The 26,735-nt window shown below is 44.5% G+C and overlaps 1 protein-coding gene across 2 annotated transcripts; it reads left to right on the forward strand.

Annotated features, from left to right (window-relative positions):
- Positions 1–7,385: 7,385 nt before the first annotated feature.
- Positions 7,386–21,281, forward strand: LOC311122482 (tripartite motif-containing protein 16-like). Of its 2 annotated transcripts, XR_014612452.1 has the most exons (7): positions 7,485–8,067; positions 8,492–8,587; positions 18,604–18,837; positions 19,012–19,171; positions 19,298–19,357; positions 19,594–20,444; positions 20,644–20,854. XR_014612452.1 is itself a non-coding variant. In XM_084196829.1 (6 exons), exons 1-6 carry the CDS (start codon positions 7,486–7,488, stop codon positions 20,103–20,105), a joined length of 1,644 nt encoding a protein of 547 aa, XP_084052955.1. In that variant the 5' UTR covers positions 7,386–7,485; the 3' UTR covers positions 20,106–21,281. The 2 variants fall into 2 exon arrangements, 1 of the variants encoding a protein (XP_084052955.1); XM_084196829.1 differs by having other exon boundaries at positions 7,386–8,067; positions 19,594–21,281.
- Positions 21,282–26,735: the final 5,454 nt, after the last annotated feature.

Genomic DNA, 26,735 nt, shown 5'->3' on the forward strand with positions numbered 1-26,735 from the left:
TGTCTGTAATTAGATGTAAGACATTTAAATGAAACATTACATGAATGAAAATAAAATAATGTTTAGCACGCATTAATTAGCATCAAGCCTATCTAGAGCATTTGGCCATAAATTCTCACCACATCAGTAAATGTCCTCATTGTTCAGGCACCGCTGGAGAAACCTTTCGGCATGTTGAATCAAAGCTTGATATTGGTCTGCATTGATGTCGTCGCATGCCTCTTCCATGGCCAGAAGGAGGGTGGCACGCTCATGGGGATGGCGATCGTACACCTTCCACCTCCATGATGAAAACAATTATTTAATAAGGTTGAGGAAGGAGAGTACCGGGGGCTGGTATAGGGTCACGAATCAGGGAGGGACCTGAAACCATGCCTGAACCACCTCTGAATGGTGGAACCTGACATTGTCCCACACAATGACATAGGTGACCCCTTCACCTTGACAGGCCTGCTCAATTTCATTGAGAAACCCAATGAGGTGTGCAGCGTGGTAGGATCCAAGTAATGGTCTACGTCCTACCACACCATCTTCAGAGATAGCTGCTGCTCTTGGAAATGTTTCCCCCGCGTTGTCCAGGCACTTGGACGGACGCCCGTTGGCAAATAGGGTTCCGCCCATGGCGCCAAGTTTTGGCCCAGGTTGAAGCCCGCTTCATCAAAAAAGATATACTAGTGATGGTTCACAGCAGCATCAAGCACCATCACCCTCTAAAAATATATTTTGGTTAGTTATTTTTACAGTATAGTTCCATTATGATATTGTGAAGTAGCATGTGCATTAATAGCAACAGTAATACAGTGTATTTATATAGTGCTGTACCTGAACATACTCGGCCCCCAGTTGTTTCTCTCAGAAGGCTCCAGGTCAATGTGTTCCATAGATACCTGGTGCCTCTTCAAAAGGCAGGTGATTGTTGGTAGGCTGATGGATGCCACATTGGCAACGGTGTCATCATTCTCCTCAATGGCCTGCTTTATTTCAGACAGACGTATGTCATTCCTGGCCCTCACCATTTCCACCACTGCCCACTCCTGCTGGTCGGTCAGCACACGACCACCACCATAGGGTCTTCTGTCAATTCTGAGGGTAGAACAAGAGTATACTGTGAGTAGATCATACTGGAAGAATACTGGAACAAGTTATGTGAATTTACATGCATTACAACATGTAATTTATTGTAAATGTAATGGTAAAGTGGTTGTCCCACTGGTTATAGGGTGAATGCACCAATTTGTAAGTCGCTCTGGATAAGAGCTTCTGCTAAATGACGTAAATGTAAATGTAAAGCATAGTGCATATCCAGCAGACTTACCGGTTTTCTTGGAGAAAATGTTCTTATGATCTTATTGACAGTTGATCTTTTCAGATTGGGGTGAACTAATCTGGCAGCCTCTGCCATGGTAAGGCCTCTGTTTACCACATGGTCAACAACGATGGCCCAGACTTCATTAGACACAACAGTTCCCTGCCGTCTGTCTCCCTCTCTCTGATGTCCAGCTCTTTGACGGGACCCATGTCCACATCTTTGACCTCTGACCTCTTTGACGGGGCCCATGTCCACCTCTTTGACCTCTGACCTCTTTGTCGGGACCCATGTCCACCTCTTTGACCTCTTTGACCTCTTTAATGGGGCCCATGCCCTCCTCTCTGATTGGCCCCTTGTCCACAAGCTCTTTGATTTCTTCCTCTCCCTTGCTGTCTATCCTGCTCCATGTTGAAAGAAATGTTCATAAACATCCTTTTATATGGTGACCAATTGTGGTTCCCACTATGTGGAATCAATTAGCAATAATGAGCAGTCATTATGTATGGTTATCATGTATCATACATGTTATCTAGATGTTTATACTTTACAAACACATTTTATTTCTGTAGTTCTCAAAATCCTTATATAGTAGACAAACCAGTTTAAAATCTATAGTTTTACCAAACGGTTAAGTGATTAACCATTAAGCGCAGTTAGACTAAGTGATGGTCAAATGTATTTAAACAAATGAGAAGAGAATCATATGAAAAGTATTGTGAGCATTGCATTGTGAAAGGCATTTACTTTATATGAAAGGTATTTCTAGATGAAACACTGATTAGGTTTGGTGAAAATGTTACTGTGTGGTTTTGTGTTTTGTACTTAGTCAATTGAAAATGTGCTTCAAGTTTTGAAGAAAAAAGTAACAGCCTTTTTGACGATCTGTGATGAGTTTTGTTCTAAGAGTTGTGAAATTTTACCACACACTTGTGAAAATAATACCAAGACAACACTGGGGAACAGGTTGTCTGGAATCCAGTAACAGTGGAAATTGACCCCCTCCTCTCTCTCTGTGAGTTATCAGTGCTCTGTACAGGCAGAAGTTAGTAAGTATGAGACAATCTTTACTGAACTGATCGTGTCCATTGAGAGAATACTCACTGAGGTGAAAAGGTTGATTAGAGGCCAGGAGAAGACTGCAGCGAGACGGGTTAAAGGACTCCTGGAGCAACTGGATAAGGAGATAGCTGAGCTGAGGAAGAGAAGCACTGAGCTGGAGCAGCTCTCACACACAGAGGATCACATCCATTTCCTCCAGGTAACTCAACTGCCTTGATACATGTGATATGAAGTTGAATTTTTTAATAGTGACAGAATTCGAAATGTCTCCTTAGCTGAAGACCAAAGAAGAGTTGTCCCTCTGTACGTGATATTCAAACACCCTCTCAAAGACAACATCCATGTTCTTTCTTTTACTTATTGGGTTTTGTTGTTCATCAGTCAGACGTCCTCCAGCTGACATTGGATCTGAATACAGCTCATCCAGAACTCGGCCTGTCTGAGGGAAACTGGAAGGTGACAGCCACTGATAAAGCTCAGCCCTATCCTGACTACTGGAGACAGGTGCTGTGTAGAGAGGGCCTGTCTGGAGTCTGCTACTGGGAGGTAGAGTGGAGCGGTGGATGGGTTGAAATAGCAGTGTCATATAGAGGGATCATCAGGAAAGGAAAGGTCCCAGAGTCTACATTTCTAGGTAACAGTCAGTCCTGGACTTTGGAGTGCTATCCCCCCCATTGTAGGTTTTGGCACATGATGGCACATACAGACTGACACTCAGGCTTCAGACATTTACTGTCTACCTGATCACCTCTTGGCTGTTGCAATCCTCTGTAAATGTGTCTCTTTTTCTCTTGATGTAAACTGTAGTACTGGCAAACCAGTCAAATCAGAAACTGGGATCATTGTTGATCCATTTATGATCAGATGAGAATATTTAAATCACCCTTGTACATGTATGAATACAAACAATTCTGTATTCTGAATCAATGTGATCTTTCAAAATAAAACTCATCATCATGACATTGGAATTGCTCTGTTATTGAATTGATTGACACAATGAATCAGCTATTTCCAGTCATCTATGTAGCAGTATATCCACAGGGGGAGGAAGTGCAGGGAGATGCCTCTGATATGACTGGGTGTCAGGTGGAAGGAGATCACAGAGCCTGGAACAGAGAAGAGAGGAAGGCTGGGAAGAGAAAGAAGCATTCATTTGGTTCAAACGTCTCTTGTCTGTCTCTAATACACCAGTAGGGGGCATCCTAACCCTAGCTTCCAGAGTTCAGAATACTATCCTCCATGTTGGCAGTTGGTTCCAACACTCCACATTCTAACTTCATCCTAACTACATATGGTGTCCATTGACATTCGAAATCTCCAACCCAGTTTGTCTCTGTGTACGAACAATGTAGCAGCAATAGGTGTGTCAGAAATACGTGCTCAGCCAGCCCCAGTAGGATGTACTGGGGGAGCCAGCTGGAAGCAGGCCATGGAGGACACCTGGAGCACCTTCCCTGACAGGGCCTGCTCCGTCAGAGGATAGCCCTTCCTGTGGACCTCAGACAGGCCCGCTACCAGGACAGACTGGGCCGCACACCCATGACCCAGCACTGAGAGAGGAGAGGAGGGAGGGGAGAGAAACAGAGAGCGAGAGGGAGAGAGACATTAACATTGACTGGCTCATTGATGTGGATGGTATTTGTGTCTGTGTCTGTCTGTGTGTGTGTGTGTCTGTGTCGTGTATGTGTCTGTGTCTGTGTGTGTCTGTGCGTGTGTGTGTCTCTGTCTGTGTGTGTGTGTGTTTGTGTCTGTTTGTCTGTTTGTCTGTCTGTCTGTCCGTGTGTGTGTCTGTGTGTGTCTGTGCGTGTGTGTGTCTCTGTCTGTGTGTGTGTGTGTTTGTGTCTGTTTGTCTGTTTGTCTGTCTGTCTGTCCGTGTGTGTGTCTGTGTGTGTCTGTGTGTGTGTGTGCCGTGTGTGTGCTTACTGATGACTCTGTCGGGGGAGAAGGGTGTTGTGATCTCCACATGAATCTAGGTAGCCATAACCAAATCAGCTAGTCACTGAGAGACGATATATCAACACAGAGATGGGCAAAATATACTGTACATCAAAAATGGATCTTGTTAAAAATACCAGATACTCTAAAGACTAATGTATCAAACTAAACTACAAAATAGTTTTGTAGTTGTATGTAGATAAAATACAAATACATACAGGTAAATAAATTTGCTAGTATACACCTTCACTACAACAACATTCTCAGTGACGGAAGAAAACAGCTGTTAACTTTCTATGACTGTGATATGAGATTGTTCATCTACCTTAGTTGAATGTACTGATGGTAAGTCTCTCTGGATATGAGTCTCTGCTAAATGACTAAAATGACAATGTAAAAATGAACAATTGCAAAGCACACTGGGTATTATTATTGGCCTTCTTTTGGGTGCAGAGCTCATTATTTTAATACCCAGCATATTTTTCAAGTGTTCTTTTTTACTTGTATATTTAGTTCATTTAGCAGACGCTCTTATCACACCATAGTGCTATCAGACTTCTGATACCAATGCAGGGTGAAAGCGGGGCCACAAGATGTGAACCGCTATAAAAAATGGTATAGAAAAGTATTTTGTATTTTCAAAATACATTGGAGTGTAGTTCATCCCAGCATAATTCAAATGACTAAATACTCAGAAGTAATTAATATATGTATTTCAAATGCATGTAACATAAATACAAACTATCTCTGCCGACTACCAAAAAAATCTGTGTACACTTCCTTATCAAAGAAACCACACCCCCTCTACATACAGAGTACACATTTTTGTCATTTACTAGTCACTTTATCAAACCATAGTGCCATCAGACTTCTGATACCAATGCAGGATGAAAGGGGAACACAAAATGTCCAACCCCTATAAAGAATGGTATAGAAAAATATGTTGTATTTTACAACAACAAAATGTTTTTTTACAAATTACAGGTCTCAAAAGTATCTTGTTCCAAATACATAGGATTGTAGTTCAGGCCAGTGCAATACAAAATGACAAAATAGTCAAAAGTCATTGAAATATGTATTTCAAATACGTATTAACAGAGATACTGCCCCCATCTCTGTCTCCACATTATCTTCTGTAACATGTTGAAGGGAATGCCTGCTGTTGGAAGCGTACTCCACCCTAAAGCCACTCTCCAATTAGGGCCACATCCTAGTTAAGCAGTACACCTTGCTGCAGTCAACTCTCTATGCCCGTTTGGTGAGCCACCATGCGGCTGGTGGGTCTCCAACCCAGCCACTATCTCAAAGACTATGGACCTCTTGATGAACTCTTTTGATGTAGTTTTGATTGGTATGGTGGCCAAAGACATTTCAGTTATAGTTTTGTTCTTAAAGGGATACTTCAGGATGTTGTCAATGAAGCCCTATATTTACTTCCCCAGTCAGAGGAACTTGTGGATAACATTTGTGGTGACAGAAATTGACTTAGGTACAAGGTAATTAAGGAAGATGACATACAGTTAGTCTTAAAGGTACTAAACGTAAGTTATTGTGTGAAGAAGATATAATGAAGAAAACATTCTGCCAGTAAAACTTCATTAGAACAGTGTGTCGCACAAGTTCCTCTTTCTGGTCCTCTGTCTAAACCAACTGTTCTAGGCGGAGTGCCAAAACAGCTTCTGGGTGAGGCGCAGCATCCTGTTGTTGATCCTCTGTCTAAACCAACTGTTCTAGGCGGAGTGCCAAAACAGCTTCTGGGTGAGGGGCAGCATCCTGTTGTTGATCCTCTGTCTAAACCAACTGTTCTAGGCAGAGTGCCAAAACAGCTTCTGGGTGAGGCGCAGCATCCTGTTGTTGAGATAGAAGTCACAACAGCTCAGCATTAGGGTTGAAAACTGAGATGTGTCAGTTCTCAGAACCCTGTTCCGAGAACTGAAACAACACCCTGATCTCTTGAGTTTGTAAGTGATTGCCCAGTAATTATGCTCTGAGGAGAGATAGGTATTTTATTTTTGCCTTTTCAATGCCTTTTCAAAGTGATTTGTGAAACATTTATTTTTAATAAAACTCCAGGACATTTTCCTGTTTAAACCGGTCCTTTGCCTCCAGTGTCCTGGTCCTGAAAACACCCTGCAGACAGATTATTCTACTACCAGGGATGGGATTAAACTACAAAATACAATTACAAAATACAGATACAAAATACCATCAAGATCAATGTATCAAAATAAACTACTAAATACTTGTATTTTGTAATGTATTTCATTCAATGTAATGTATTCATTTTAAATACAAAAATACATTTGCAAGTAGCCGATCCAAACACCAACAACATTCTCAGAAACAGTGACAAAACCTTTTTTCTTGCTATGACAGTGATACTGTATTTTGCTATCTACCTTAGTTGAGCAAGTCACTCTGGATAAGCTAAATGACTCAAATGTAAATGTATATGTGAAAATGAACATAATAAATTAACTGTAAAGCACACTGGGTATTATTATTGGCCTTGTTTAGGGGTGGAGCTCTTTAGAATAATTCTCAGCATGCTTTGCAATTATTCATTTTTACATCGACATTTACATTTTAGGCATTTAGCAGACGCACTTATCCAGGGTGACTTTTAATTAGTGCCTTCATCTTAAGACAGCTAGGTGAGACAACAAAATATTACAATCATATCAAGTACATTTTCCCTCAACAAAGTATTTATCAACATTTTTACATATACATTTATATTTAGTTAATTTAACAGACGTTCTTATCACACCTTAGTGCTATCAGACTTCTGATACCAATGCAGGGTGAAAGGGGGGGCCACAAGATGTGAACCGCTATAAAAAAATGCATAGAAAACGATTTAGTATTCTGAAAGTACAAAATACAAAATGCATTGGAGTGTAGTTAAGCCCAGTGTAATTCAAATGACAAAATATTCAGAAGTAATTAAAATATGTATTTCAAACATAAATACTAACCATCTCTGCCTACTACCCAACACTCTGTCACACTTCCTTATCAAAGAAACCACATCCCCTCTACATACAGAGTACACAGTCAAGTAGGAAGCCACTTCCTGTCCTCTGGTGTAGAGTTCCATGAAACAGAATGTCATCTTTGACACTGAACAGAAAGTCATCTTTGACACTGCCATTGCTTAACCTACGGGAGAGTGCACCAAAATGGCAGAGAATCAGGAACTGTTCTGTTGCTCCATCTGTCTGGATCCACTGAAGGAGCCGGTGACTACTGCCTGTGGACACAGCTACTGTATGGGCTGTATTAAAGAAAGCTGGGATCAGGATGATCTGAAAGGTGTCTATAGCTGTCCTCAGTGCAGAGAGACCTTCACTCCAAGGCCTAATCTGAGGAAAAATAACATGTTGGCTGAGTTGGTGGAGAAACTGAAGAAGACAGGACTCCAGGCTGCTCCCCCTCCTGCTCTGTGCTATGCTGGACCTGGAGATGTGGCATGTGATGTCTGCACTGGGACCAGAAAGCAGAAAGCCCTCATGTCCTGTCTGGTGTGTCTGGCCTCTTACTGTGAGACTCACCTCCAACCTCACTATGAATCTCCTGCTTTCAAGAAGCACAAGCTGGTCAAAGCCACCGCACAACTACAGGAGAAGATCTGCTCTCATCATGACAAACTGCTGGAGGTTTTCTGTCGTACCGATCAGCAGTGTATCTGTATGCTGTGTACAATGGATGAACATAAAGGCCATGATACAGTGTCAGCTGCAGCAGAGAGGACTGAGAAACAGGTAAGACCAGAACTACTTGTTGGTGACTGTCTGATAAACAAATAATTAAAGATACAGTAGGAACTAAGGCTGTTTGAATATGAGAGATATCAAATGAAATCGATCCTCAGCAGAACAAATATGAACACAGACCTAGAGTATATTGAGTTTGCTCCCAATGTATCACCATTTTCTGAAGTCAAACACTATTATCATTCCGAATGCCCTTTTAGGAGTTCAAAGTTCAGTCTCAACCCCTTGATACATGTACGTCTACCATAAAAACTATAATCATTAACATAGCAACATAGATAATGTCATATGATAAAGGGACTTCCTCAAGATTTTAGACCTTCCTCTCTATGGGCCCTATGTCACATTACTATAATATTGATCTACTGGACAAATAAAGCTTGATAGCTCATTGAAGAGTGATTCTCCACAGAGGCAGCTGGGGATGAGTCAGCAGAAGGTCCAGCAGAGATTCCAGGAGAGAGAGAAGGAGCTGAAGGAGCTCCAACAGGCTGTGGAGTCTCTCAAGGTGAGTATTGTTGACCAGAGGAGACACACAATTTCACTTCTCTCTTCCAGTCAGAGAGAGAGAGAGAGAGAGAGAGACAGAGAGAGGGAGAGGGGACTCTCTCCAATCCCACTGACCTCACTGTTGGGAACATGCTGTCTGGACTCTGTTCAGAGAATAGACTGCTTAATGTAACCGACGGGATATGAACCAGGTCTACCGCGGGAGAAAGCAACAGCTTGACCGTTACACCAAGAGGACATTCCCTATTGGGCTGAGGGCCGACACTGATTTTGAAATCGCAGGCGGGGCTACTTCATCACATAACCATGAGTAACCTTGACTGACTCATGTCCCCTATACATTAACATGGAGCCCTCCCCCCCCCCCCTCTCTCTCTCTCTCTCTCTCTCTCTCTCTCTCTCTCTCTCTCTCTCTCTCTCTCTCTCTCTCTCTCTCTCTCTCTCTCTCTCTCTCTCTCTTTCTCAATTCAAATCAATTCAAATGGCTTTATTGGCATGGGAAACATAAGTTTACATTAACAAAGCAAGTGAAATAAATAATAAACAAAAGTGAAATAAACATTCAGAAATGAACAGTAAACATTACACTCACAAAATGTTCAAAGGAATAGAGACATTTCAAATGTTATAATTCAAGTGCAAACAGAGTGAGCCATTCGCCAGACTGAGTTCTGGAGGTGAAATGGAAATGAATGAGGGAGAGTTAAGTGAGGTAGAAGGTGTGGTGAAGAGCTCAGAACCAGAGCCTGGCATCAATGGACATGATAAAGAAGAATCTGGTGCAGTAGGAGATACATTGTAGGACAAAGTGGATCCATATCTTTTGGCAGATCCATTTGTGGTTTCAGGGTGGGTGGGAAAGGAGTTGGGTGCAGTTGAATCAGTGAAGGTAACCTGTAGTGGACTTGTGATATTTGTTTGTGTTTCTTCTGACCAGAGGGAGTGGGCGCTCCGTGTCACGCAACTTGGGTCAAGATCTGTTTCTTGCTTTGCTCTTAGGAACAGGACACCATTGAAAGGAGTGATTTCTGGGGTAGCGTTAAGTGTAGAAGTGGATCAATTAAGGTTGAAGACTGCTGGGGTTTGTGATTCCCGCCGTTTGGTGCAACACAGATCCGGTGGTGAGCGTGGTGAAACAGAGGAGTCACTGTCAGTCCTTTTGAATTTTGAGTCTTTACCCGATAAAGTAAATGTAGGATATATCAGTTATCATGTTAGAACTTTGTGCCGAATCCACTGTGCTGATTCAGGTGCAACGTTTATGGTCATGTTGCAGCAGTTTGTAGGAGGGAGATTCCAAGATGTGGGAAGTGTGCAGGAGGGCATGGGATAGAGGATTGTGTAGTTTCGGTGGATAAAGTTGTGTGTGTCAACTGTTGGGATGCCCATGTTGCTGGGGATCGGAAGTGTCCGGTGCGAGAGAGGCAGGTTGAGGTGGCTAGAGTCAGAGTAGTGCAGAAGGTGTCGTATGCTGAGGCAGTGAAGAAAGTAGAGGAGGATGGGTCAAGGGTGAGAGATCCTGAGAGGATCCCTGTGAGTAGTAGATCTGTGCCAGCACAGAGGGATAGGCCAATGAGTGATATATGCTTTAGTAAAGTTAGCTTCTTAGAGTTCATAGCAATGGTTATCAACTATACCGCAGAAATGGATTGTCAATCACAGAAAATTGATGTTGTGGTGGCAGCTGCAGAGAAGTATTTGGGCATACAAGATTTGACTTCAGAAGAGTTACAGGGTGTGTTGAGTGGTGGTGTCCCGTCCTCCCAGGCCGTTGGCATGGTGCAGGAGCAGATAGGGTCAAAGTAGTGGAATGGGGTAGTGGGTATTTAATGAGTGTAGGGTTAGTTGGAAGGTTTTTAATTAAATGTTCCTTTCCCCTTTTCCCATTTTGTATCACAAAGTAAAATAGATTCATATTATAGTCCAGTTGGGGCGGTAATGCAACATATTGGATGCCAACCGCAGTTAAACTCCAAAGAAGAAGAACCGTTATATTATGGCAATGTACAGTGTTGTAACGATGTCTCTGTCTCTCTCATTCATTAACTTTCGCAGTAGTTGGTTGTGTGGGTCTCTGGTTATGAATAGGGTGCTGACAGATAATCATTGATGGATATTTATAGAGCTCTGATCAGGACGACAATTGATTACTGGTGTATAGTTTATGGAACAGAGGTAAAGACTTGGCTTCAGAAGCTGGACAGAATCCAGTATATAGCTTTAAGGATATGTATTGGTGCATTTAAATCAACATCTGTATGTGCCTTACTGGTGGAGGCAGGAGAGATGCCTTTGGATATACAGCGTAGAAAATTGTCATTATCTTATTGGTTTGAAAGGCTGTGAGGTTGAGCATCCCACTGCTACTGTTCTAGATGACTGTTGGGAATATCCTAGTAGACAAGGCAGTGGTTTTGGTTGGACAGTTGGAAAGCTTGCTGATGAGAGTGGTTTGAGGGAGTTGGAGGTTGGCCCTTCTGTGGTGATAGGGGATGTTCCTCCATGGTTACTCCCAGACCCGGTTGTTGATCTAACCTTGGTAGAGAAAAGGAAAGATTGGTCAGAAGTCAGTGATATAGTGAAACTGGTTGACAATTACATTGGTAGAAGTTTTTATGCTTTTCTACCGCTTTTCACAGACGGATCCAAGGACCCAGATAGTGGGCTCACAGGAGCAGGCGTTTACGTTCCTGAATTTGATGTGCAGATATGTAGAAGACTAACAGATGAACTGTCAGTATACTCAGTTGAACTGTTGGCGATAATAGTTGCCCTCCAGTGGGTGGAGGACGTACAACCTGTTAGAATTATAGTATACTCAGATTCTCTGTCTGTATTGAATAGTTTATCATCTGGTAAATCTAATAGGAGTGACCTGCTATTGGAGGTATTAATGTTATTATGGAGAATTGAGAGAATGGGTGTAGTAGTGAGATTCTGCTGGGTCCCAGCACATTCGGGTGTGGAAGGGAATGAAATTGTAGACCAGTTAGCTAAAAGAGCTGGCATTTATATGAATAGTTTACAGTTTTACAGAAAGGTCGATGGACCAAGATTCATAAGTCAGATTAGGAAGGAAGATGTGGTGTTTACTAGATTGCTCTTAGGACATTGTACATTGATCTCGTCATTACATCTGGTTGGCAAGCATGGGAATGGTTTGTGTCTGGAAGGTACGGTCGATGAAACGGTGGAGCATGTGTTGTTATATTGTTGTAAGTATGTTGAAGGGAGGGAAAGATTGAAGTGTAGGGTCATTGAGGTTGGACGGGGTTGGGGGGGGGGGTTGGAAGGGATTTTGGGGATGGGGGAGGGTCTATTAGAAGTTAGTAGGGCTCTTCTTTATTTTCTCAGAAGTACTGAGTTAGGTAGGAGGATTTAGAAATGTTGGAAACCGTGATTGACCACACACTCCAGCACAGTAGGTGGCGGCATGCACCTTTAATGTTGGTTTGTGGACCGCCATTATATCATAGAAGAAGAAGTTGGTTGTGTGAGAGATTTGTGGTTCGTGAGGAGGGCTACTATTCTTTTTTCTTTTGGTTCTTTCGTATTTTCTGAATTTATTTTCTGATGGTGGAGGGTTTGTTTATTGGTTTCCACTGTTTATCGTTTAGAGTTGAGGGGGGAGTAGGGGTAGTTTGTTAGGGCGGCGTGATGGCCTCAACCGAGTGGAGAAGAAACGCTGTCGCTTCGGGTGCGTTCCGGAGAAAGGTGTGGAGGAAGTTTTGCTCATGGTCGGCGAACAGGTTGGAGCGGAACATCTGGACTCTGCATCCAGAATGAACAAGGCGGTGGTTGTGTTAATGAAAAAGGTTTGTCTTGTTGTGAGGGGTGTGTTGGTGTAGATGTCGCCTCTTTCGATAAGAGTTGTGGTGGCTAATCTGCCTCCGTTTATTGCTTCCGAACAGACCCCAAGTAGTTGGTTAGTTTTGGTAAATTTGCAAGTGGTTTCCGTGTGCTCTCGGCTGGGTGCCAAGCGGAATCCGTTAAACATGTCTCTTTTCGTAGACAAGTGTTTGTTTCTTAACAAACTTCAAGGTTACACAGGGGAGGGGTGGAACACAGGGTTTGCTAGCACAGATAGTTTTGGGTGTTTCTAGTGTGGGGATCATCAGTTATAGGCTACAAGCAGCAATATGATTGATAGGTAGGACAGGTATTGAACCCAAATAATCCCTACTCAGATGCCCTAACCTCAACCCTAGTAAACATGCATTATAAAAACCTTCTATATAAAATGATCTCATATTGGGAGTAAATAGCCTCTGAATAGAAAAGAAAAAACACTGCATCTTCCAGCCCACCAATAAATGACATAATGCAACCTTGGCGGTTAGCATATTTACCTCAACATGCCCCTCGCTTGCCTGAGAAGGCAGAGTGCTCGATGCTGGTTGATGAATTTGACAATTAATGTACTAGGAAAATACGTTTTTGTCGACCAGAGGTGACTGAATTAATGTTTAGGCTTATTGATAATCATTATAGTAATGAAGTATAATTTCAAAACATGAAAGTTGTCAAGTGGTGGTGGTACCAGGAGGGAGGAGAGTAGAGCAGGGTCAAGTGGTGGTGGTACCAGGAGGGAGGAGAGTAGAGCAGGGTCAAGTGGTGGTGGTACCAGGAGGGAGGAGAGTAGAGCAGGGTCAAGTGGTGGTGGTACCAGGAGGGAGGAGAGTAGAGCAGGGTCAAGTGGTGGTGGTACCAGGAGGGAGGAGTGTAGAGCAGGGTCAAGTGGTGGTGGTACCAGGAGGGAGGAGAGTAGAGCAGGGTCAAGTGGTGGTGGTACCAGGAAGGAGGAGAGTAGAGCAGGGTCAAGTGGTGGTGGTACCAGGAGGGAGGAGAGTAGAGCAGGGTCAAGTGGTGGTGGTACCAGGAAGGAGGAGAGTAGAGCAGGGTCAAGTGGTGGTGGTACCAGGAAGGAGGAGAGTAGAGCAGGGTAAAGTGGTGGTGGTACCAGGAGGGAGGAGAGTAGAGCAGGGTCAAGTGGTGGTGGTACCAGGAGGGAGGAGAGTAGAGCAGGGTCAAGTGGTGGTGGTACCAGGAGGGAGGAGAGTAGAGCAGGGTCAAGTGGTGGTGGTACCAGGAGGGAGGAGAGTAGAGCAGGGTCAAGTGGTGGTGGTACCAGGAGGGAGGAGAGTAGAGCAGGGTCAAGTGGTGGTGGTACCAGGAGGGAGGAGTGTAAAGCAGGGTCAAGTGGTGGTGGTACAAGGAGGGAGGAGAGTAGAGCAGGGTCAAGTGGTGGTGGTACCAGGAGGGAGGAGAGTAGAGCAGGGTCAAGTGGTGGTGGTACCAGGAGGGAGGAGAGTAGAGCAGGGTCAAGTGGTGGTGGTACCAGGAGGGAGGAGAGTAGAGCAGGGTCAAGTGGTGGTGGTACCAGGAGGGAGGAGAGTAGAGCAGGGTCAAGTGGTGGTGGTACCAGGAAGGAGGAGAGTAGAGCAGGGTCAAGTGGTGGTGGTACCAGGAAGGAGGAGAGTAGAGCAGGGTCAAGTGGTGGTGGTACCAGGAGGGAGGAGAGTAGAGCAGGGTCAAGTGGTGGTGGTACCAGGAGGGAGGAGAGTAGAGCAGGGTCAAGTGGTGGTGGTACCAGGAAGGAGGAGAGTAGAGCAGGGTCAAGTGGTGGTGGTACCAGGAAGGAGGAGAGTAGAGCAGGGTCAAGTGGTGGTGGTACCAGGAGGAGGAGAGTAGAGCAGGGTCAAGTGGTGGTGGTACCAGGAGGGAGGAGAGTAGAGCAGGGTCAAGTGGTGGTGGTACCAGGAGGGAGGAGAGTAGAGCAGGGTCAAGTGGTGGTGGTACCAGGAGGGAGGAGAATAGAGCAGGGTCAAGTGGTGGTGGTACCAGGAAGGAGGAGAGTAGAGCAGGGTCAAGTGGTGGTGGTACCAGGAGGGAGGAGAGTAGAGCAGGGTCAAGTGGTGGTGGTACCAGGAGGGAGGAGAGTAGAGCAGGGTCAAGTGGTGGTGGTACCAGGAGGGAGGAGAGTAGAGCAGGGTCAAGTGGTGGTGGTACCAGGAAGGAGGAGAGTAGAGCAGGGTCAAGTGGTGGTGGTACCAGGAGGGAGGAGAGTAGAGCAGGGTCAAGTGGTGGTGGTACCAGGAGGGAGGAGAGTAGAGCAGGGTCAAGTGGTGGTGGTACCAGGAGGGAGGAGAGTAGAGCAGGGTCAAGTGGTGGTGGTACCAGGAGGGAGGAGAGTAGAGCAGGGTCAAGTGGTGGTGGTACCAGGAGGGAGGAGAGTAGAGCAGGGTCAAGTGGTGGTGGTACCAGGAGGAGGAGAGTAGAGCAGGGTCAAGTGGTGGTGGTACCAGGAGGGAGGAGAGTAGAGCAGGGTCAAGTGGTGGTGGTACCAGGAGGGAGGAGAGTAGAGCAGGGTCAAGTGGTGGTGGTACCAGGAGGGAGGAGAATAGAGCAGGGTCAAGTGGTGGTGGTACCAGGAAGGAGGAGAGTAGAGCAGGGTCAAGTGGTGGTGGTACCAGGAGGGAGGAGAGTAGAGCAGGGTCAAGTGGTGGTGGTACCAGGAGGGAGGAGAGTAGAGCAGGGTCAAGTGGTGGTGGTACCAGGAGGGAGGAGAGTAGAGCAGGGTCAAGTGGTGGTGGTACCAGGAAGGAGGAGAGTAGAGCAGGGTCAAGTGGTGGTGGTACCAGGAGGGAGGAGAGTAGAGCAGGGTCAAGTGGTGGTGGTACCAGGAGGGAGGAGAGTAGAGCAGGGTCAAGTGGTGGTGGTACCAGGAGGGAGGAGAGTAGAGCAGGGTCAAGTGGTGGTGGTACCAGGAGGGAGGAGAGTAGAGCAGGGTCAAGTGGTGGTGGTACCAGGAGGGAGGAGAGTAGAGCAGGGTCAAGTGGTGGTGGTACCAGGAGGGAGGAGATTAGAGCAGGGTCAAGTGGTGGTGGTACCAGGAAGGAGGAGAGTAGAGCATGTTCAAGTGGTGGTGCGCAGGCCGTGGAGAAAGCGGTGGTGGGGAGGGTTGCAGCTGGGCTACATGAGCTGAGGCAGGTTTCTGTAGTAACAGAGACTCCGGTGGGCGAAGGCTTGGTGGGCTCATCCCAGGAAATATTGCCTGTCATTGGGGAAGAGGCACTGATCAGGGGGGAAGTGCAGGGGGGCAGAGACTGGGGAGGAGGAGGACGGTACCGTGCCAATGGAGGAGGAGGAAGAGGGGGGAGGTGAGTCTGCGGGAGCGGAGGACAAGGCGGTCTCGTTTTCAGACGGCTCATTGGATCCAGAGCTGACAGACAGTCAGGCTGAGGGCTCAGTATATACGGTGAGAGAACTTTTTAGGTTCCTGATGGAGACTAAAGGGGAAAAAGAAGGTTCTGCTGGAGTCTTATTTGATTGATCCTGGAAGGTTTGTAAGGTCAGTACAACACGTGATGAAGAATGAGGGGTTTAGTGTTCTCTCACCCAGGAAGCGGTATAGGCTGAGAAAATGGGTCATGGGTTCTTAAGGGCATGTCTTCAGAATCTGCTTAAATGGATGATTTTTTCTGGCATGGCGGCTTTATGGGCTTCTCTACTGGTTTCTGATTGTGGTGATTTTCGGCCAAAAACATTTAAACGTGATTTTTTTGCAAGAGACACACAGTGATGTGATTAATGAAGTGTATTGGGGGTCTGGTGGAAGGGGGCGCAGGTGCTGAGCCATGGCACAAATCTTAGTGCAGGGGTAGCAAAAGAGGTGTGTAAGGGTAGGTTGTTAGTGGTTAGAGCCAAAATCAATGACCTTGTCTTTGCTTTCCAAAATGTGTCTGCACCTAGTACAGGGCTCAGTTCTCTGTTTCACCAGGGCCCAGGCAGGTGGGTCTCCTGAGTGGCGCAGTGGTCTAAGGCACTGCATCACAGTTCTAACTGTGCCACTAGATCCTGGTTCGAATCCAGGCTCTGTCGCAGCCGGCCGTGACCGGGAGACTCATGGGCGGCGCACAATTGGCCCAGCGTCGTCCAGGGTAGGGGAGGGAATGGCCGGCAGGGATGTAGCTCAGTTGATAGAGCATGGCGTTTGCAACGCCAGGGTTGTGGGTTCGCTTCCCACGGGGGGCCAGTATAAAAAATATATATATATATATATATATATGTATTCACTAACTGTAAGTCGCTCTGGATAAGAGCGTCTGCTAAATGACTAAAAAAAAAAAAAAAAAAAAGGTGTCCTATTGGAAATTCCATGTCAAGCTCTTCCAAGATGTCACTTTTTGCTCAAACTTCCAAGGCTTTTGGGAGAGGTGGGGACAGCAGAAGGGGGAGTAACTTCTGTTGTGGGGGAGAGGAGGGAGCCTGATGGGTGGGTAACTTCTGTTGTGGGGAGATGAGGGAGCCTGATGGGTGGGTAACTTCTGTTGTGGGGGAGATGAGGGAGCCTGATGGGTGGGTAACTTCTGTTGTGGGGAGATGAGGGAGCCTGATGGGTGGGTAACTTCTGTTGTGGGGAGATGAGTCTGTCGAGTTGTACTCTGATTTATAAAGGGCAGAACTCTGTGGTCCTCTGTAGCTCAATTGGTAGAGCATGGCGCTTGTAATGCCAGGGTAGTGGGTTCGATCCCCGGGACCACCCACATGTAAAAATGGTCTGTGAGCAGAACCTGAGAACAGGATAATAATAATAATAATAATAATAATAATAATAATGTCATTTAGCAGACGCTTTTATCCAAAGCGACTTACAGTCATGCGTGCATATATTTTTGTGTATGGGTGGTCCCGGGGATTGAACCCACTACCCTGGCGTTACAAGCGCCGTGCTCTACCAGCTGAGCTACAGAGGACCACGTAATGTCGCGGTCGTATGCTGGGGCTTCATGTATGGTCAAGGTGTGGGGAGGGCTCAGTAGGCCAGTCTGGGTAGGGAGGGGCATTCACCAGGGATGCCCTCTGTCAGGGCAGCTATACACTCTTGTTATTGAGCCCTTTCTGGGCCTGCTACGCAGGAGGATACAGGGAGTGTGGGAGCCAGGCATAGGGTTGGGGACAGGCATAGCTGTGTCAGCATACGCTGATGACGTCTGTGTTGGTTAGGGATGAGCAGAACCTACAGGCCCTGGAGAATAGTTTGAGGGTGTACGAGGGGGCGTCTTCTGCTTAGGTAAACTGGGGCAAGAGTGAGGCTCTGTTATGTTGGGCATGGAGGGACAGGGCACCTCCGCAGCTTCCAGGGGGGTTGCAGTGGGGCTGTGAGTGGCTCAAGATGCTTGGGGTGTATCTGGGCTCGGAGGGTTGGGATAGGAAGAACTGGGAAGGAGTGTCACAAGCGGTGGTGTCGAGGCTGACGAAGTGGAGGTGGCTCATCTCCCAAGTGGCATACAGAGGGAGGGTGCTGATCATCAACAACTTGGTGGCATCCTCTCTATGGCTTAAATTGGCCATTCTCAACGCCCCCGGTGGTCTGCTTGTGGACCTGCAGCGCAAGTTAGTAAACATTTTGTGGTCAGGGTCGCAGCGTTCTGACTCCCTCAGTGTCAAGGTTAGACACATCAGGAGCTTAGCGGGAGTGAAGGGGCATCAGTGGCAGGGGGTTGTGGGGGCTGAGAGCATGGCAGGGTATAGGTGGAGGGGCTCTATAAGCTCCCAGTGCTGGAAAGGTCAGGGGTCGTCCAGTGGATGGTATTACATGGAGCCCTGGACACCAATAGCTGGTTGGCTCGGGTTGACCTGGGAGTTGGGGAGGGGTGTCCGTTTTCTGCAATGACAGACTGTTCATCATGTTTTTTCTGTGTTGCCAGGGTAATGCCATTACTGTTGACGCCTTAGGGTTGAGTTTGAGTTGTACAAAATGATCAACAGTGTGGAGATGTTTCAGGAGGTATGGGGGCTCAGGGGGGCTGTCTGTACGGCTGGAGAGGAGGGGTTGGATGGACGGTTGGAATGTGGTGCTGGTTGGTGTATTGTACTGTGGTGTTGGGTACTGGATAATGTGATTGTGTAGAGGTTGTGGTGTCACGCAATGTGCTTTTAGGGGTGGGGGTGTTAGTGTAATGAGGATGGCTCATTAAAGTAAGACAAGTCTCTCTCTCTCTCTCTTAACAGCGCTCTGCACAGGCAGCAGTGGAGGACAGTGATAAGATCTTTACCGAGCTGATCCGCTCCATTGAGAGAAGGCGCTCTGAGGTGAAGGAGCTGATCAGAGCCCAAGAGAAGGCTCAAGTGAGTCAAGCTGAAGGACTCCTGGAGCAACTGGAGCAGGAGATAGCTGAGCTGAGGAAGAGAAGCACTGAGCTGGAGCAGCTCTCACACACAGAGGATCACATCCATTTCCTCCAGGTAACTCAACTGCCTTGATACATGTGATATGAAATTAAAACTCTCAATCATTTGGTTCTGCTCCCTCTCACTTTCTCTCTCTCTCTCTCTCTCTCTCTCTCCCTCTCTCTCTCTCTCTCTCTCTCTCTCTCTCTCTCTCTCTCTCTCTCTATCTATCTCTCTCTCTCTCTCCAGAGTTATCAGTCTCTCTCCGGTACCAGTGTATCTTCAGACTTACCCAGCATCGTTGTCCGTCCTCTTCAGTACTTTGGAGATGTGAGTAAGACTGTGTCTGAACTGAGAGAGAAACTAGAAGATGTCCTTAAAGGAGAATGGACCAAGATCTCCACTACAGGTGTGTTGAAAATAATAAGAACATCAACTTTAGACCATTGAAAGGTCCCTACTAGTCATATACATGTGGAATATAGGTATGATGATAACATTCCCTCTCTCTGTGAATGTGTTTGTGTGTCTGTAGTGAATATAGTGGATGTTGTACTGCCTCCAGAGCCCAAGACCAGAGAACAGTTCTTACAATGTGAGTCTCTTTATTCTGAAGTAACTAACAGTCTCTTTTTACTGACACTCCTAACAATCCCTCTAGAAATATATAGCAATAGTAGATCTAATCAAAGACTGGGTATCTATCTGACTGCACATATTTCTCTGATTTGATCTCTGCTGTGCTCTAATCAAAGACAGGGTAGATACAGTATCTGACTTCACTTATTGTTCTAACTCCCCTCATTGGTCTCTGCTCTGCTCTTCTCCCAGATTCCTGTCAGCTCACACTGGACCCAAACACAGCACACACACACCTCTCTCTGTCTGAAGGGAACAGAAAGGTGACCGATACAGACCAAGTCCAACCATATCCTGTTCATCCAGACAGATTCACCAACTACTGGCAGGTTCTGTGTAGAGAGGGTCTGTCTGGACGCTGTTACTGGGAGGTGGAGTGGAGTGGGTGGTGGGTTTATACAGCAGTCTCATATAAAGACATCAGCAGAACAGAGACAGATGGTGGATTTGGAGACAATAACAAGTCCTGGAGTTTAGAGTGCTCTAGTGGTGATTATTGGTTCAGACACAATAATGTTGAGACTAAAGTATCAGGCCCTCAGTCCTCCAGAGTAGGAGTGTACCTGGATCACAAGGCAGGTACTCTGTCCTTCTACAGTGTCTCTGACACAATGACCCTCCTCCACACAGTCCAGACCACATTCACTCAGCCCCTCTATCCTGGGTTTTATCTCTATGGTACTGCTGAGCTGGTTAAACTGTAGTAGGGTCCACATAGATACTAGTCATGCTGGTGTAGTCTATAGCTGAGCTGGTTAAACTGTAGTAGGGTCCACATAGATACTAGTCATGCTGGTGTAGTCTATAGCTGAGCTGGTTAAACTGTAGTAGGGTCCACATAGATACTAGTCATGCTGGTGTAGTCTATAGCTGAGCTGGTTAAACTGTAGTAGGGTCCACATAGATACTAGTCATGCTGGTGTAGTCTATAGCTGAGCTGGTTAAACTGTAGTAGGGTCCACATAGATACTAGTCATGCTGGTGTAGTCTATAGCTGAGCTGGTTAAACTGTAGTAGGGTCCACATAGATACTAATCATGCTGGTGTAGTCTATAGCTGAGCTGGTTAAACTGTAGTAGGGTCCACATGGATACTAGTCATGCTGGTGTAGTCTATAGCTGAGCTGGTTAAACTGTAGTAGGGTCCACATAGATACTAGTCATGTTGGTGTAGTCTATAGCTGAGCTGGTTAAACTGTAGTAGGGTCCACATAGATACTAGTCATGCTGGTGTAGTCTATAGCTGGTGGTGATGGTCCCCAGATATAATACTCTGTTTTTCTGTAGAATTATTTTTGTCTGACTGATTTAATCTTCAGAGTGTAATTAAAACGTAATAACGTATTTTTTATCAAATGCAATGTTTTAATTGGCTACATTTACATTAATCATGATGTATGCTGTTAATGTATGTTGGTTGTCATTCAGAACCATTGAAATGTTTTCTCAATTGGTTCTCTGTCTCAATGTCATTTTCCTCAGTATCATGGAACAGGTAGTGTTACTTACTTGCTAATTGAACTATATGGGCCGGTTTCCCGGACACAGATGAAGCCTAGTCCTACACTAAAAAGCATGTTTAATGGAGACGTCCGGGAAACCGGCCCTAAATTTGGCATATTTTATTCTCCCATACTGCTCAGTCAAGCAATATTAAACATGTCCAGCAGGTGGTGCTATTAACCAAACAATAAAAACAGCACATATCTTGACTTGTCACTCAGTATATCAGTAATGTTCAGAATTGTACTTCAATATCATTGGAGATTGATGGTCTTTTTAATCCACTATCCAGAGTCAGGAACAGATGAAGTTAGGTCTGCTACTGTTCAGTTATTAAATATGATTCATGGTGATGGGAAATAAAAAATCCATCTAGTAGTAGTTTTCCTTTGCTATTTATTCCAAGGTGTGTCTTTAACTTGTAAATGGATTGTGTTGAAGCTGGCATGTGGTGTGGATGATAGAATAGAGTGAATAGAGGAGAGAAGAGAGGAGGAGAGGAGAACATCATATAGAAGACAGATAAGATAGAGAGACAATTCATACCCAGGGGAGTTACTGACTCTGGCCCAAATGACACCCTGTTCCCTACGTAGTGCACTAGGCTACTTCTGACCAGATCTAAAGTAGTGCACTACATAGGGAATAGGGTGGAGATTGGAGATTTGCTCACTGGCATTAGAATGAAGATTTCCATACAGGAGTTACTGTCTCTGTCCCAAATCTCTCCCTGTTCCCTACGTAGTGCACTAGGCTTCTTCTGACCTGATCTAAAGTAGTCTTCTAGATTTTACATGTTTTCTCCCTGTCGTTAGAAAATGACAATATGGTAATGACTTTAGTGGTTTCCTCCCCCTTTGTGTTTTTATTGGTTGTGTGTTATGTGTGTTGTTGTGTTAGGTTTTCCCCCTGTGTTCCTAATGGAAAGTCCATTAACAATGAATCACAAACAAATTATATTCCAGTTGTGTTTAGACAACTTCATGGCTGACATCCCCCAGTTCTGTTAAGACCCATTGAACTGGGTCACATTCTAAATGGTCACTTGTATTGATAGTCCATACTGGGCCTAACTGGGGTTAACCATACTGGAGGGTTTCTTTCTGCACACATATTCCCTCATCTCCAGAACTTTACCTGATGTCCCGTCTCTCTCTCTCTCTCTCTCTCTCTCTCTCTCTCTCTCTCTGTCTCTCTCTCTCTCTCTCTCACTCACTCACTCACTCACTCACTCACTCACTCACTCACTCACTCACTCACTCACTCACTCACTCACTCACTCACTCACTCACTCACTCACTCACACATCAAACCGTATAGAAAGCAGACAACCTCAATATGGTTCCATTCCTGTCAGGACACATGGGGTGTGGAACTATTATCTCCTTTCTAAGTGTGAACTTGTCCACTTCCCTTCATGGATTTAAAAGGAAATGACTGGTATATGTAAACTCCCTCTACCCCATGCCAACACCAATCCAATGCTTTTACATTTGAGAGGAGTAGTGAAGGAATGATACTTCAGGAGGAAGGAGAGATTATTGGGACACACCCATGGAGTGATGATAGAGGGATGTGAAAGAGGAGAGAGGTAATGGTTGGACTTGACTTATTTATTCTCTCATTAGACTTATTCTGTTTCAATAACATAACTGCATAACACAAAATAAGTACATTTAAGGAAGTATCCATGTATTATAGATTTTATAATCACTTTTGTACTATTTTCACAAGTATGTGGTAGAATTTCACAACTCTTAATACAAAACTCAAAACAGATCATCAAAAAGGCTGTTTTTTCAAAACTTTAAGCACATTTTCAATTGACTAAGTACAACACACAAAGGAAGTATCCTTGTATTATATCTTAATATGTGAAATGCTCACTTCCTCCCATAAGAGTCATCAGTAGTTGATGTAGGGTTTCATCTGTCCAAAGGTAAATCACACCTGGTGACTTATGAGTTATAAATGTTATTACTGTGGAGTCACCATGATCAGATTACTGTGGTGTGTGTGTGTGTGTGTGTGTGTGTTAGTCTTTGATTAGTTTAGTCATCAAGGCTGAGAGGATGTATCTATTTGAAAGGGTGTCCTGGTCTTTGATCAGACCAAATGGTTGTAAAGTCCTCAAGACAATAGAATGGTTGTCAGGCAGTGGAGTCTGGTGGGAGGAGCTATAGCAGGACAGGCTCATTGTGACGTCTGGAATGGAATAAATGGAACTCAGTCAAACATGTGGTTTCATGTGTTTGTGTTTGATACGTTCCATTGATTCCATTCCAGCCATTACAATGAGCCCGTCCTCCTATAGCTCCTCCCACCAGCCTCCTCTGGTGTCAGACCTGCATGGTGCCTCAGAGTCTGTGTAGGAACTGTGAGGTGGGTGTGTTGGGAACATTATTCCCTATTTTTCATAGTTCCACAATCTATTAATAGCCAGAGATGTGAATTAAACATTCTGCCAATCATGGTTATTTTATTTATAACCAGAGAATTAGGCTGATTCAAACAAGACAAACATGCTTATTTTTAAAGTAAGGACATGTCCAAGAAATGTTACTTGGAAAACTAAAATAACCAACACCCTTTCTTGTGATTGTAATATATAGAAAATATAATAATATATTTCCATTCACATTGTGTGTGTGTGGTCCCAGGTGTGAGGGGCTTGTTGTGATCCTGGGGGTAGTGCATTGGTCTGTACACTGACTGTATGCCTTCTTAATATTGAGTTGCATCGGGTGGGGGGCTGTTGAAACTGTTTTGAATGGGGTGTGTTTTGGGGTCTGGGGGTGAAATCAAACAGTGTATTCAAACTGGTTAGGGGTAGACTTAGACCCCCCAGAACATTCACACCTGGTCCTTTGTTGCAGGATATATTTTAGACATGTTTGTACATTAATTTCTTACATTTCCATTCCCAGGTTGAATGTCAATAAGAAGTAATATAATTGTATGTATGACTTTACAATGTCCAGCTACATTATACTCCACATAGCTTTATATGAAGCAGACTTGACAATGTCCAGCTACATTATACTACACATAGCTTTATAGGAAGCAGACTTTACAATGTCCAGCTACATTATACTCCACATAGCTTTATAGGAAGCAGACTTTACAATGTCCAGCTACATTATACACCACATAGCTTTATAGGAAGCAGACTTGACAATGTCCAGCTACATTATACTACACATAGCTTTATAGGAAGCAGACTTTACAATGTCCAGCTACATTATACTCCACATAGCTTTATAGGAAGCAGACTTTACAATGTCCAGCTACATTATACTCCACATAGCTTTATAGGAAGCAGACTTTACAATGTCCAGCTACATTATACTCCACATAGCTTTATAGGAAGCAGACTTTCCAATGTCCAGCTACATTATACTACACATAGCTTTTATAGGAAGCAGTTCCTAATCTACTGAAACTTCTACATTATGGGAATAATTTTGACCCACCCTTGGTTTTTTAATTTATTAAACTTTGAATTTGGCTCTATACTCCAGCATTTTAGATTTGATATTAAATGTTTTATATGAGTGTGCCTTTAAACAGCTTGGAAATTCCAGAAAATGATGTCATGGCTTTAGAAGCTTCTGATAGGCTAATTGACATCATTTTAGTCAATTGGAGGTGTACCTGTGGATGTATTTCAAGGCCTACCTTCAAACTCAGTGCCTCTTTGCTTGACATCATGGGAAAATCAAAAGAAATCAGCCAAGACCTCAGAAAAACAATTGTAGACCTCCACAAGTCTGGTTCATCCTTGGGAGCAATTTCCAAACGCCTGAATGTACCACGTTCATCTGTACAAATAGTACGCAAGTATAAACACCATGGGACCACGCAGCCGTCATACCGCTCAGGAAGGAGATGAGAGAGAGATGAACGTACTTTGGTGCAAAAAGTGCAAATCAATCCCAGAACAACAGCAAATGACCTTGTGAAGATGCTGGAGGAAACAGGTACAAAAGTATCTATATCCACAGTAAAATGAGTCCTATATCGACATAACCTGAAAGGCCGCTCAGCAAGGAAGAAGCCACTGCTCCAAAAAGCCAGACTACGGTTTGCAACTGCACATGGGGATAAAGATCATACATTTTGGAGAAATTTCCTCTGGTCTGATGAAACAAAAATAGAACTGTTTGGCCATAATGACCATCGTTATGTTTGGAGGAAAAAGGGGGTCGCTTGCAAGCCGAAGAACACCATCCCAACCGTGAAGCACAGGGGCGGCAGCATCATGCTGTGGGGGTGCTTTGCTGCAGGAGGGACTCGTGCGCTTCACAAAATAATTGGCATCACGAGGAAAGAAAATTATGTATATGTATTGAAGCAACATCTCAAGACATCAGTCAGGAAGTTAAAGCTTGGTCGCAATAGAATTGAATGGTAAATAATGTATGGTGTCATTTTGGAGTCACTTAAACATATTATGTTCTTATTTACAATACAAGTGACTCCAAAATGACTCGATATGTAATTTACCATTCAATTCTATTGGGATTTTGTTTTTATGCAGATTTGTGAATATTCGCATGAAAATCTGTTTCCATTCGACTGGCGTCAGATTTTCATGTGAACATTGTAAAATCTTCATAAAAACATGGTCATTTTACCAGCAGAGATGTTTCCATCAAATTGACGTGTTGAAGATAAATGGCTGTGCGTGATGACGTAATGCACATACAAATATATATTTTAGAAAATACTAATATATTTTGCAGTTAAATTCCCATGTAGCGGTTAAAAACGTTCTGTTAAATGGGTTTCCATCACATTTTCAACTCTACCGATGGTTTTGTCAGATGTTTTGGGGGCATTATATAGCGAACGTGCCCACTCTGGACAGGCTACCTACATGATGACATTATTATGGACAAAAAGACCCTCGATATTTATTGGAAAGGAGCATCAAGCTCTTCACTGTGAACTTTCACCACCCTGTGAAGTTCAGCATAACTTATTTCATCTGTAGCTTAATAAACTGCATGGTTTCCTGAGTCGTAGTGGGAGGACCACACCACATATCATCGTGTGACTCCAAGTTTACTTCAATATGATGGTTATTATATCAATATTTGTGCATAAAGCCGTTTCCACCGCCATTTCTCGCTTAATTAATTCTACAGAGGTATTTGCACCCCACTGCATCCACATGTTTCTTTACAATTTATGATCATTTTACATGACTGAAAATGAAAGAAAACTTTTGATTTGACATATTCATCATTCACCAGTGGCTTCTGAATAGGTCACTGTACATTTATGGAACCTTTAAAACGTTGTAATGTTTTACCACAACCTTATATTTGGTTACACGTCACTATGGCTTCCATCCCTATATACCTCAGTGCATCCATCCAGGACTAACGTCTCCAAACAGATCTAAAAGGCCTCCCCCACCACTCAGACTTTCAAAGAAATTAAAAGTGATCTCTGATACTCTGCTGTGCAGTTTGTTGTATGGACATTGCAGAGGCCCTTTTAAAATATCCACTCTGATGTCTGGATCTACCAAAGGATCCAGTTACTATTCCCTGTGGACACAGCTGTATGCAACGTCATCTTCTTAGCTTGACTTCCATCCCCCAAAAACCTGTAGATACAGAGTACACAGTCAAGAGGAAGCCACTCCCTGTCCTCTGGTGTAGAGTTCCATGAAACAGAAAGTCATTTTTGACACCCTGTTGCTCAACCTTCAGGTGAAAGCACTAAAATGGCTGACAATCTAGAACTGTTCTGTTGCTCCGTCTGTCTGGATCCACGGAAGGATCCGGTGACTACTGCCTGTGGACACAGCTACTGTATGGG

The sequence above is a fragment of the Coregonus lavaretus genome (genome assembly GCF_964263955.1).
Source record: "Coregonus lavaretus genome assembly, contig: HAP1_SCAFFOLD_1251, whole genome shotgun sequence".
Classification (NCBI taxonomy): domain Eukaryota; kingdom Metazoa; phylum Chordata; class Actinopteri; order Salmoniformes; family Salmonidae; genus Coregonus; species Coregonus lavaretus.

What these genes read in the sequence shown, in the direction of transcription:
- LOC311122482 (XM_084196829.1), top strand. Translation starts at nt 7,486, where the DNA reads ATGGCAGAGAATCAGGAACTGTTCTGTTGCTCCATCTGTCTGGATCCA. An exon ending in ATCACATCCATTTCCTCCAG is followed by an intron (nt 18,838 to 19,011) that starts GTAACTCAACTG and finishes CTCTCTCTCCAG; the next exon opens with AGTTATCAGTCTCTCTCCGG. An exon ending in GACCAAGATCTCCACTACAG is followed by an intron (nt 19,172 to 19,297) that starts GTGTGTTGAAAA and finishes GTGTGTCTGTAG; the next exon opens with TGAATATAGTGGATGTTGTA.